Source organism: Octodon degus, unplaced genomic scaffold (genome assembly GCF_000260255.1).
Source record: "Octodon degus isolate 3935 unplaced genomic scaffold, OctDeg1.0 scaffold00007, whole genome shotgun sequence".
Classification (NCBI taxonomy): Eukaryota; Metazoa; Chordata; class Mammalia; order Rodentia; family Octodontidae; genus Octodon; species Octodon degus.
In genome coordinates, this window is record NW_004524583.1 from 19,398,559 (window position 1) to 19,411,015 (window position 12,457).

Consider the following 12,457-nt stretch of genomic DNA (forward strand, 5'->3'; position numbering starts at 1 on the left):
TCTCTCTCTCTCTCTCTCTCTCTCTCTCTCTCTCTCTCTCTCTGGCGGAGCCGGGGATTGAACTGAGAGCCTTGCGTTTGCCAGGGAAGTGCTTATTCCACTGAGCCATCTCCCCGGCCCTAGAAGACTTCTCTTTCCATGGTGTAGGAAAAATAGATTTGGCTAAAGGAGAGGTGGATGTATTTTCTTGATCTTTTTCATTCTCTCTGTCAGCTAGCTTGCTCACTTGTCCGCCCGCCCATCCATCCATCCATCCATCCATCCATCCATCCATCCTTCCTTCCTTCCTTCCTTCCTTCCTTCCTTCCTTCCTTCCTGGGCTTTTTGAGACAGGGTCTTCACTATGTAGTGCAGGCTAGCCCTGAACCCACTATGCCCAGACTGCCATCAAACACACAACGATCCTTCTGCCTCAGCCGCGAGTGCTGGGGTTACAGACGTGCGCCACCAAGCCAGCTGTCAGTGTTATTTCCAACATCCCTTCTGAGAGTGTATGTGAAGATGGTTAAAGTTAGGTTCTGGCTAGGCCCAGATACAAATCACTAAGTGCTTTTAGTTTTATAGTAGTTGGTGCATAAAAGTCATCTCCCTTTTTGTTTCTCGATAATTTTGAAGTTAATTTTCTGTGTTAAATATAAAGGGACATTAATTTGATATCTTAGAATAGTGTTTTCTCCTACTCTGTTCACTGGTATGACTTTTATGTCTGTGTAAGAAAAGAAAACTCTGGAGAGAGAAAAGCCAAATAGACAAAGCCGCATGCTTAGTGCCAACCTTTTCAGACTCTGAACAGCACGTGAAGAAAGTGGTGTGACAGGCAGTTACCGCTAGCTCGTCTCTTAGCCATCACTGCTGCTGACATTGTGTTCTATTTCTTCCTCAGTGAGAAGAAAAAAGAAAAAGAGCGTGAAGAATTGTGGAAAAAATTGGAGGATTTGGAGTTAAAGAGAGGCCTTAGACGTGATGGGATAATTCCAACCTAACAGAAATATGATGGCGCCATTACTAACCTGTGGAGTCACATTTATGTAGTAGAAGATGGAGCAACAGTTTTCTGTATTGTGCAACTTTACAGTAGATTTCACATTTGTTTCATTATTACAACAGCACTGTATATACCCTGTCTCTAAGTAAAAGAAAAAAAAATAAGGACTTCAATCCAAAGTTTGGACAGTAGATGGACTTCTCAGAACTTTGCAAACATAATCATTGTTCTAACCCTCTTAAAAAACAACCAGAAAAGCAGTCTTCAAAGATCTGTTGATGAAATTGCTATGTTAAAATTCCATTATCAGGAGTTCTTATTTATCACTAGCAGAGAGTATGATACAATTTTCAAATGTGAACAGTCTTAAATTTAGCTTGTCTTTCTGCTAAGCTGTTAAATGTATTTATAGGAAAGGAAGGAAAAAACAAAAAGACTGTCATTTCCTTATGAGTTTGTGTAACTTCTTCCTCTGGATAACTTGACTGTAATTTGACATCTTTTCCTTTTGCACATCTTCCTGGGTTGAATGTCCATGTTGAAAGGGCCATGGATTCTAACGGCCCCTGATGCAAGTTTTGTCTACTGGAGTGAATACCTTTCCAGTAACCAGGCAGCCCTGGTTCTCCTGTAGTTCTGAGGTTAGGAGTTAAAAGAGAAGAGGTGATAAACATAGTAGGAAAGGGAATTTTGGCTTCACTCATCAGTTTATGGTGAATCCAGATCACTGTCTTGAATCCTTTGCAAACAGGCACTGGGACGTCACCAGCTTCAGTACCTGACCAGTATTAGTTGCATCCATCATTGAAAATATACACGGAAGATATGTTAGGAATGTCAGGACAACCTCCTTTGGACCATAAGACATCAGAAAGACAAACACTAAATAGTACAACCATGAAATTGATCCAGGATTGGGAATCTAATTGGGAAAAGAGCTTGAGCAAGCAGCTTGGCCTGTTTGGATTTGTTGCCTTACTTTTTAATACGTATTTATAAAGTATTTCAGCAAAAGAGGGCGAAGCCTCTGGGAAACACAAACATGATGCAGTGTTTTTTGTAGATTCTCATTCTGTATCTCATCACAGCACCAGCCCTGTTTTAAGCCAGAAAGGATTCAGGATACACACGATGCATTCTGAATGGGATGCGTATTCCTAACTACTGTATTTGTTACCAAAAGTGGTTCTACAAATGCTACTGAAAAACATCTGGAAATTCCTAATGTCCTGAGTATTAATAATAAAGTTTAAAAATGCTTTTGTATCAAAGGTGCATTGTGACCAAATTGTTTAAGAGAAAGTTAAAATCTAGGGCTATATTATAGGTAGATTTTATTGGCTCTCTGCTTTGTAGTAAAAGAGGAAATCTTACATCTTGGGTAGGTAAATTGCGGCTAGAACATGTGTACACTACGTGCTCACCTGCTGTGGTTGCGCTGTATGTACCGAAAGATTTGTACTTTGGGGTTGAGTTCCAGGACGCTTTTGCTTGTTACAGGATAGCAGCCATGAGCTGATCATTCTCAGCTGTCACCTCCAGCAGTATTCATGGTCTAGAGCCGATTCTCTGTCCCTCTGTTGAGCTGTGATAGTAGCAAACGCGAACCTAGGAGCTCTTGTTACTCTTAACTAGAAATACAGTATAAATATGGGCTTGTATATTTTTCTTCCTTCCATTTAAATATAAAGTAGAGTTTGCAGTCTTATTGTTTCCAAGAAGGAAGAAAAAAAAGCTGCTGACCTTTCTCCCCTAAGACGTGTTTCCAGATTACCAATCAGGTCACAGTGTGTACATAAAAGTCAGCCAATTATGGATATTGTTCTCTAGATAATTTTGTAAGAAATGAAAACAAAAACAAAACCTAGCTTTGTTAATTCCTAAGAAATAGCAGTAAAATCATATGCAACACCAGACACAACGTGGTTTAATGGAATTAGGCTTTTTTTAAAAAAGAATTCATTGTTACATGTGCAAAGGCTGCCGAAAAGAAGCATCTTGCTTTTCAAAGTGCAAGAGCAAAAGTGTGGATTCAAATACTGATCTTGTTAAAAAACTAAATTTGTAACAGGTACCCTTCGGCCCACTTGATGTTAGCCCTTCATTTTGGCTACATTTATTTTTGATGGTGCAAACTATTATTTGCCATGAGAAAGAAGACGTGGAAATCACAGGCTTACGGAGAGCCTCTGCCCACTCAAATGAAATGCGGTCATTTGGGATGAGAAAGGCCGGAGCCCCTTCCGTGCGCCTTCCCTTTCCTCAGCGCAGGTAGAGACGCTGCAGGTATCCTGATGTCAGCTTTGTGTGTTTGCTGTTCCAAACGGAGGAGAATAAAGCTAAATTTTAGGCATTTAAAGAAGCAATTAGAGCTCTCTGTCTAAAATTCCTAGGGCAACTTCTGAGAAGAAACACTGTCTTTTCTTTTTTAACTCAAAGTGACAATGTGACATTTGTCATGTTGTGTGCGGTGATGCGAAGTAGCTGAGGCAATCTGACTGTTGCACTATGTGACATATTTAAGGATGTAATGGCTGCATTTGCAGCAGCCCTCTCTCTGTCCCTTCCTGCAATTCTGTCGCCCGCGACCTGAGTTCATTGTGACAAATGCATCTTCGTGTTATATTTTGTTTGTCTCATAGTTTCCAGAACTATATATAAATATATTTTTAAAATAGCAAATATTGTAGTTAGTGAAGACTGCTCCAACCTTATCCCTACCATATTGGTTTCAGGGATGGGACTAAGAGTGTCATTGACACACAGCAGAAATTCAGCCCTCTGGTTAGAATGGTGCTGAGGCCTGCGGCTCAGCAGCGCGTGGGCAAGCGAGCGAGCGACGTGACCCCGTCCCCTTGGCGTCGCGCATGCATTCCGTTTTCTCATCCTGCAAGTGTCCCCAGTTGTTCGCCTTCACTGTTTACTTTTGGTCCTTTTCGATTTTTTTGTTCTCCCTCACATCTGAATTTTTATAAAATAAAATTTTAAAAAAGGTAAGAAAGAAATGAGACCCTCAGCCCCACCGGATACTCACAAGCAGGGTCGTGCTCCTTCTTCTTGGGCGCATTTGCCTCCGTGGAAGGGTTTAAGTTCCTCTATCCTTCCTTCCACGCGGGGGGCGGTCCAGGTGAGGGCTGGGAACTGCCCATAAGTGTACCTGCTGTACTGAAATGTATAGCCCTAGGCTCAGTCACTATGGAAAGAAGAAAAAGTATATTTAGAGCTTTAAAAGCTTTTTTATTTTTTTGTGGGGATGGGGGTGGGGTGGGTAAGGGACGTGTGGACGATAGGATGCTACTGGGATTTTTAAGTGCTCCGGGGTTTGTTTTTCTTCTTCCCACTTTCTGTTTCTGTTCTTCCCATTCATTGGATGCACTGACCTAGTCCAGGAAGTGAAGAGATTCTCTCTTTTAATGCTCTTACCAATGTTACCCCCGAGTGACAGTCACCTGTAACCAAAACAAGGTGGCACCAGACATGATCGGTGATGTTTTATTTGCACATGAATATTTTTATTTTTGTATTCTGGCTTGGCTGCTTCTCTTGCGTGGATTAAAGAATGAGCCACAAAGGATGTTTTGTAATAGGCCTATTGGCAATGCATTTTTATATTTCTCTATATTTAATTTTGAAATTTGAAAAGAAGGGTTGCACATTTCAAGAGAAAGTTGAACAAACTTTGACGTAGTGGAATGTTAGCCTGTGCTGCCGCCCACGCACGACAGCAGCAGCAGTAGCTCTTGGAAATGAACATTGTCTATGAATATAGATTCCCTTTTCTTCCCTTCCCGTGTCCCTCCCTCCCATCTCCTTCCTCTTCTCTTTCTTTTCTCCCTCTTTATCTTCTACTTCCTTCAGCCCCTCCCTCCCTCTTTACTTTTTTTTTTTTAAATCACTTACTGTAAATAAGTTGTAATCCAAACCTCATGTATCAGTGGGGAGATTTCAAATATAAATACTACCAATACATCTTCTGGTTGTTGTCTGATTTTTGACTGAAGTATAATGAGAATGACTTATCCACTGCTTTAGGTTTGAGGACTTTGCTACAGCTTCATAAATCTTTTGGTATTTTAGTATTTCATTGTTTTAGCAGGAGAGGGCAGCAAAAGTTCATTTTCCATGTTAGTAATGCTGTGGTTCTTGACTGATTTTAAACTTAGCCGTGAGTGTGTGTGCCTGTTATTTTTCTTTTTTTAAACAGCATCTGTTTGTGGGTAGAGGTAAAAATGAAACATTTTTGATATGAAAAGTTGCATATGAAAATTATAGACTGGTTCAGCCAGACAGTGAAGACCTTCTGTTCTACGTCAAAGTGAGAATGCTACAAAAGAATCTTCCAGCTCTGGCTAAAATGTGCTACTTCTTTTTCAACACAACAAAGTACAAGCTGAGTCTTAGACACTTGGAATTTAAAATGTTCTTCCTTGGAAATGATTTACTTTCTCTAAAGTGGTAACAGAAACAAAAATGGAGGTGCTCCCCAAAAGAAATGTAACCTTCCCCTTTCATAGCTCTTGGAGAGGTTCTGTACTGTGGGTGCATCGAAATAAAGCAGCAGTGAAGAGTTTTCTTTGTTTGTTGTTTTTGTGACCTCTGTGGCCTTTTGGGTCATACAAAAAATAGATTTGGTTAACTGAGCCTTGGGTCAAAGGGGCTGGCGTGTTCACGCTGCCATTTTGGGGAGATACATAAGAGTGGCCCAGCGTCTACTGCTGTGTAACAGGCTACTCCAAAAATGAGGGGCTTCCAACAGTTGTTTATTCACCACTCTATAGGTTGGGAAGGAACTGACAAGAATGTGTTGTCTTGGATCCTCCAGTGTCCCCAGGGCTCTCTCCAGAGGGACAGGAGAATACACTCCCAACACCAACACTTCTCACAAATGGCTGACTAGTTAAAGCCTGCCATTAGCTTAAAGGTCAGCAGGCCCCCACTGCCTCCTCACAGGCCTGCCTTCTTGGGCTTCTTCACAGGATGGCAGTAGGATTGTCAAAAGGCAGGCAGTGGAAACTGCCAGTGATTCAAGGCGTGGCCTCAGATGCCACCATCACTTCCTGGTACTCTGTTGGCTGAGTGGTCACCAAACCAGCTCAGACCTCACTGTGGAAACAGTTGGCAGATCTTGGGGTCACCATGGGCCAGGTTTGCCATCTGACTTAGCTGTGATCTACTGCTTTACCTAAAACCCTGTGGAGTTAAACACTTACTTCAAATTCAGTGAATCTGGGTGGAAGAGGGCAAAGCTCAATGCTTGATGAAGTTTATGTTTCAAAACATAACACCTAAAGATCAATGTCTTGGCAAGTTAGAAGAAAAAATACGTAACAAAGATTTAACTGACAATGTCGGTGGCATGCCTAATCCTTTGTAATGCTGTCTCCTGTCCATATATAAAGATTTACCGGGGCCGGCCACTGTTAATCTGGCTCAGTGGATTAAAGTGCCTACAAGCAGGTGCAGGGGCCAGGTATTTAATCCCTGAACCTACCATGCCAGCCCCATGCCTGGGGTGTGTTGAGACGGCAATTGAGACTCGGGCATGTTAGCGCATGCCTATAATCCCAGCACTTGGGAAGCTGTAAACAGGTGGATCTCTAGGAGTCTGATCTAGTAGCGAGACCCTGAGCACTTTGTAGACCCTTTCCTAAAATACAAAAAACAAAAAAGATTTACCAAGGGCCAGGGATATAGCTCAGCAGTTAAAGGGCCTCCCTGGCAAGCACAAGGTTCTGAGTTTGATCCCTGGTACTGGACCAGAAAAAAAAAATAAAAAAATTACCAAAGTGGAAGCATTACAAGTGATAATCCATTTTCTGTTTTCAAGATTTTTGAATTTTTATATTAAGTATTTATCCAGGGGCAGCATATATTAGATTAATTTACATTAAAGTTTTTAACTATGACTAAAATATGATATATCTAAGGGAACTTAATTTTTTTTTTCTGATTTCATTATATAATACACATTCTTGAGCAGGCTGCTTTGTTTCTTTTATGTTAGGTATGTCCTAAAAAATATTTTTCTTCTTCCCTGTTTCCCATTTCTTCAAAGTTACCTTATTTTAGCTTTTGTTTTTAGGTCTATTATTTGCTTTGGACTTTTTCCTTGTATGTATGTTGTAGAATAGAACTCTATATATACTTTTCCCACATACACTTGTCCATTTATTGTGACAGTAGTTGTTAAAAGTCTACCCAGAGAATTCTTTAGGTGCTTTTGTCAAAAAGCCAGTATAAAATTTTGGATCTAAAAGAGGGTTCTTCATGCCACTCCAGTGGTTGATTGTTGATTATTTCCCCCAAACCGAATTGTTAGGATCACCATAGCTTTATAGTAATCTTGAATCAAATTGCCTTTGTCCTTCACTTCTGTATTTCTTTTCACGAGTACTCTCAAAATCCTAGGTCCTTTGCGTTTCTACATAAAATTTAGAAGCAGCATGCTAGTAATGCTGGTGGAATTACAATTGCATTACATGGCCTCTAACTTGAGAAGAAATCGATATTTGGGTAATATTGAGGACCTGCTAGAGTTTGCGTTTGTCTCCCACAAAGCATGTGGTAGAGATGTCGTTCCAGTAGGGTTGGGCGGGGCCTGTGGGAGGTGATCAGGCCATGAGGCCTTGCTGTGGTGGTGGTGGTGGCATCTCACGCAAAGGTGAGTTTCACCCTTTCTCTTTCCTGCCCCTCCTCCATCCTCCTGTCATGGGATGATACAGCAAAGAGGCCCTCCCCAGATGTGGTGCTGGAGGTCCTTGTGGGACCATGAGGAATGTTCTTTACAAATTACCTCCTGTCTGGCAGCGTAAGACAGACTGAGACGTAGTCCATGAGCATACTGTACCTATCTTTAGCTCTTTCTGCTCTCAGTCATATTTTGTGGTTTTTTACTAGAGAGGTCTTGTGTATGTTTTGTTTAGTGTATGTATTACTAAGTTAATGGGATTGCTTTTTAATTTTATTTTTCAATTATTTGCTGTTACATAAAAATATAATTGGTTTTTAACTTATTTTTAAGCCTTTCTCAAGTTACTTTTGTAGATTTCTTGGACTTTTTATGTAAACAATCATGGTATCTATAAATAGAGTTTTGCCTCCTTATTTTTTTAATAATATTTGACTTTTTAAAAAAATTTATTTTAATTAATTTTTGTGTGTGTGTGTGTGTGGCCAGCTCAGCCCACCAGGGGGCGGGGCGGGCTGGCATGTGGTGCTGGGGGATTGAGCTGTGGTCCCTGTGCTTTGCTAAGCTTGTTTCTAAGTAGGTGCTTTAGACCACTGAGCCATCTCACCAGCCCTGCCTCCTTATTTTTGATCTCTATATGTCTATTTTTATTTTTATTTTTAAATAATGGTGAAGGTGTCAGTGTAATATTGACTGGAAGTGGTAGAAGTGGATTCTCTGCTCTATTCAAAATATTAGAAAGTGTTCAATATGGTGAGGTTTGCATGTGTGTGTGTGTGTATGTGTTTTGCACTGAGGAAGTTCTCTCTTAGTTGTTTGAGAATTTTATCATGAATATCAATTTATAATTTTTATCTACATTTAAAAAATGCTTTTTCTGCATACATTGAAATAATGTGATTTTTCTTCTTCATGATGATGAACTACATTGAATTTCTGGGTTAAGTCCTGTATAATTTGTTAGGAATTTAGATTTGAGAGAGAGAGAGAGAGAGAGAGAGAGAGAGAGAGAGAGAGAGAGAGAATGAATTACTAAGGTTCTTAAATTTCATGAACATTCTAGTGAATGTTCTTCACTAGAGAGGTCTTGTGTATGTTTTGTTTAGTGTATGTATCACTAAGTTAATGGGATTGCTTTTTCATTTTATTTTTCAATTATTTGCTGTTACATAAAAATATAATTGGTTTTTAACTTATTTTTGAGAGAGAGAGAGAGAGAGAGAGAGAGAGAGAGAGAGAGAGAGAGAGAATGAATTACTAAGGTTCTTAAATTTCTTCATGAATGTTTACCAGATTTGGAAAGTTCCTGGTTATTTCTTCAAACACAACTCCTGGCCCCCATCCTTTCTGTCCTCTTCTTTCATAACACTTTGTTTCTCTTTAGTGCTAGGGGTTGAACCTAAGACTGCACACAAGCTCTATGACTAAGCTACATCGCAGCCCTAATTATGTGTATTAATGTTTTGGTGTTGTATGATAAATCACAGAGACATTGTTCATGTTTTTTAAGTAGAGCTGGGTATGGTGGTACACACCTGTAATCCCAGTATTGTGGGAGGTTTAGGCAGGAGAATCACAAGTTTCACCTGGGCAATTTAAGAAACCCTTGCTTTGAAAAATAAATTGGGGTGGAGCTGAGCCTATCACTGGCCCTAGGATCAGTCCCCACTACCATCTTCCCCAATAGGTAAAGCTCATATAACAGAAATGACCATTTAAAATTCTGTGATTCAGTGGCATTCACAGTAGTTTGCAACCATCATTTTTCTTTAGTTCTAAAATACAGGTATCTCTCCAAAGGAAATTATGCCCTTGACACAGGAGTCCACGGTTCTCCACTTCGCTCCCAGCAACCACTAATCTGCTTTCTGTCTTGATGGATTTAATCTCTTCTCAACATTGAAGTGGAGTCATACACTATGTGACCTCCCATGTCGGCTTTTTCAAACACTTGACATGATTTTTTTGAAGTACTTTCTCTTATTATGAATCAAAACTTCCTTATACTTGTTGCTGAACAGCACTCCATTGTGTGGTAGAAGCGGATTCGTGTATTCATTCACCAGTCAGTAGGTTCATCATTTCCACCTTGTGGCGACTGTGAATAGTGCTGCCGTGAGCATTCGTTTTGTTTGAATACCTGTTTTTAATTCTCTCTGTATTGGAAAGAGTAGAGTTGCCTTTTGGCTTCCTCAGGAAGTGTCAGGCTTTTCCACAGCAGCTACACTGGATTCACATTCCTGCCTGCAGTGTATGGGGGCTCTGATTCCTTTGCATCTCTGCAAACACGATTTTATTCTTGTCATCTTTGTGGGGACAGTGTTCATTTAAAAAATATCTTTTTAGAGAAAGGTTCTTCCAGTTGGATAGCTTTCATTGTTCTGTGGTTGAGTTCACTGGCTTTTCTGCCATCTCTATTTTCTCTTAAGTCCATATCATGATTGTTTTCTTTTAGATACTGTAATATTTTTAATATGAACTCCACTTGGTTTGTTTTTAGTTTCTTTGTTTAGATCGCCAGTGTCTGCGTCCCTTAGTATGCTTTTCAGAATATCACTGACCATCATGACAATTCATAACGTTCTGTTTACAGATGTTTTCGACATCTGGGTTATCTCAGGAACTATGTCTTTTATGATAGTATTTTCCCTGCGAATTTGTCCCATTTTCCTGGTTCTGCAGATGTCGAGTAATTTGGGGTTTTGTCTTTTCTATCTTGAATGTTGCAGTATGGGAGCTGTGGGTCCTACGCAGCCCTTGGAAGAGCATTGACAATCTTGTTTTAACCATTAACTTGGAAGGACTCGGAGTGCAGACTCCTGAGCAGCAGCTCCAGTCTCGTTCACCTCTTTCACCCTTCACTGGGCTTTGTTCCAGGCATGCGGGGGTCAGAGCTTTGCCAGATGTGGGCCGGGTTGGGTGAGATCTGGGTTCTTCCTTTCTGGCTGTCGTTTTCCCTGGGTTCCCCTTGCTTCCCTTCCAGGGGCTGTGGTTGTCTGAACTCTATCCTCATTCTTCAGACCAGAAAGAGTTTAATCATTTTGCTTCACATAGTGTTGACCCCTAACCAAAACCCATAGAAATGGAAAATATAACCAATATTGTCCTTTTCCTCCTAAAAATTGACTTTCTTGCAGGATGTGCCTTTTAGTGCTTTCCAGTTAAATTCCTGGGGTTCCCTTACCAGCTTCCCCTCAATGTTGACAGGTTCTGCAAGCCTAGGACATTGTTCTTTGTGCAGTTATCTGAGACACCATGCTATTAACAAATAGACAAAACTGACTTGTTTTTATCAGGCTTTTCCCTGTCCCTTTTCTCTGCCAAAACCCAGACTACACATTATATTTCATTGTTACGTCTCCTGAGTCTCTTCCAGTCTGTGACAGTTTTGAGTTTTCTCTTTCTTGATTGATACTTTTAAACTTTTCTGGCCAGTCGTTTTTTAGGAAAGCCCTCAAACTGGGCTTCTCTGACATTTTCTTTTATCTGCACATTATTAGGAAGGATATTTCAGAGATAGTAAGCATCTTGGTGCATAATATCAGGGAATATATGTTCTGTGTTCCTGGTGACACTAACATCATTTGGTAAAGTTCTCTGTATAAGACCTTTTCACTCTGAAATATTATTTTTCCTTTTATAATTATTAGGTACTTTGGGAAAAATATTTTAAGGCTATGCAGAAATCCATTTTCTGCTTACAGTTTTATCTACTAGTTTCTTGTCTCTTTCATTTTTAATGAAGTTATTGATCAAAATTTCCCTGTAAGAAAAAGTTTCTTCCTCATTCAGTGGCATATTTATATTTATGTGCACTTGTGGGATTTTTATTTAGAGAGTTATCATCTAAATTTTTTAAGTTTTTTGGAAGCAGGAATTGAACTCAAGACCTTGAGGTTGCCAGGCAGATACCAAGCCGCTGAGCTACGCTCCCAACCCTAAGGGGGTTATCATTTCTAGCACTGTCATTATTTTGCTACCCTAAGTTCCTTCCAGCTTTGAGGCTGAGCAGTTGCTTTTTGATGGACAGCTTGGCTAGCGCTGGGGTTGATCCTCAGCACCAGACACACACACACACACACACACACACACACACACACACACACACAGTTCCACTTTTGGTTGTTGGGAGTTCTTTTAGGTTGGCCCCTATGACCTTTTGATATGCCCACATCCCTTTACTATACACACACACACACACACAGTTCCACTTTTGGTTGTTGGGAGTTCTTTTAGGTTGGCCCCTATGACCTTTTGATATGCCCACATCCCTTTACTATTCTTTTTTTCTTAACTTTCCTGGTGATGCTACAAATTGCTTCTGGCTTCTCTTGTATTTTCTCTGCCTAGAACCCCAGGGGTAAGCAGTTCTCCAGTGAATCCTGATTTATTAGTGATTGGTATTTAGAGAGCCAGATTTCAATGTTCATGTTCACTGATGCTGCTTCTAGCCCCTCCTGATAGACACATCCAAGATACTCGAGTCTGGATCCTAGCTCATGCATATGCATGTCTGTTATGTTTACATGCATATATTTTTAAAAGCATCAATGCACCTGATACCTCCAGCTCTAAATGTGGCACCATGGAGTTTATTCTAGCTGCTTTTTCTTCTTTGGTAATTCCTTTCTCCCATAGTGAAAAAAAAATCTGATAATATAAACTATAATTTATTTGTTTAATTTTAGTATATAAATAATTTCAAAATTCTTAACCAGGACCTCTGCAAGAAATAAACATCTGAAGCACAGTGTTTCTGTATAGTTCTTTAAGTCCCTAGTTCA

At 40.1% G+C, this 12,457-nt stretch overlaps 1 protein-coding gene across 3 annotated transcripts in view; it reads left to right on the top strand.

Moving 5' to 3' along the window:
• The window catches only part of Ppp2r5e (protein phosphatase 2 regulatory subunit B'epsilon), a 180,729-nt gene extending 175,173 nt beyond the window's left edge, over nucleotides 1-5,556 (top strand). For all 3 annotated transcript variants that reach the window (XM_004624797.3, XM_004624798.3, XM_023702979.1), the window contains one exon: nucleotides 884-5,556. In XM_004624797.3, coding sequence (XP_004624854.1) covers nucleotides 884-983 — 100 coding nt within the window. In that variant the 3' untranslated portion in view covers nucleotides 984-5,556. The remainder of the gene's footprint in view (nucleotides 1-883) is intronic.
• The last annotated feature ends 6,901 nt before the right edge of the window (nucleotides 5,557-12,457 follow it).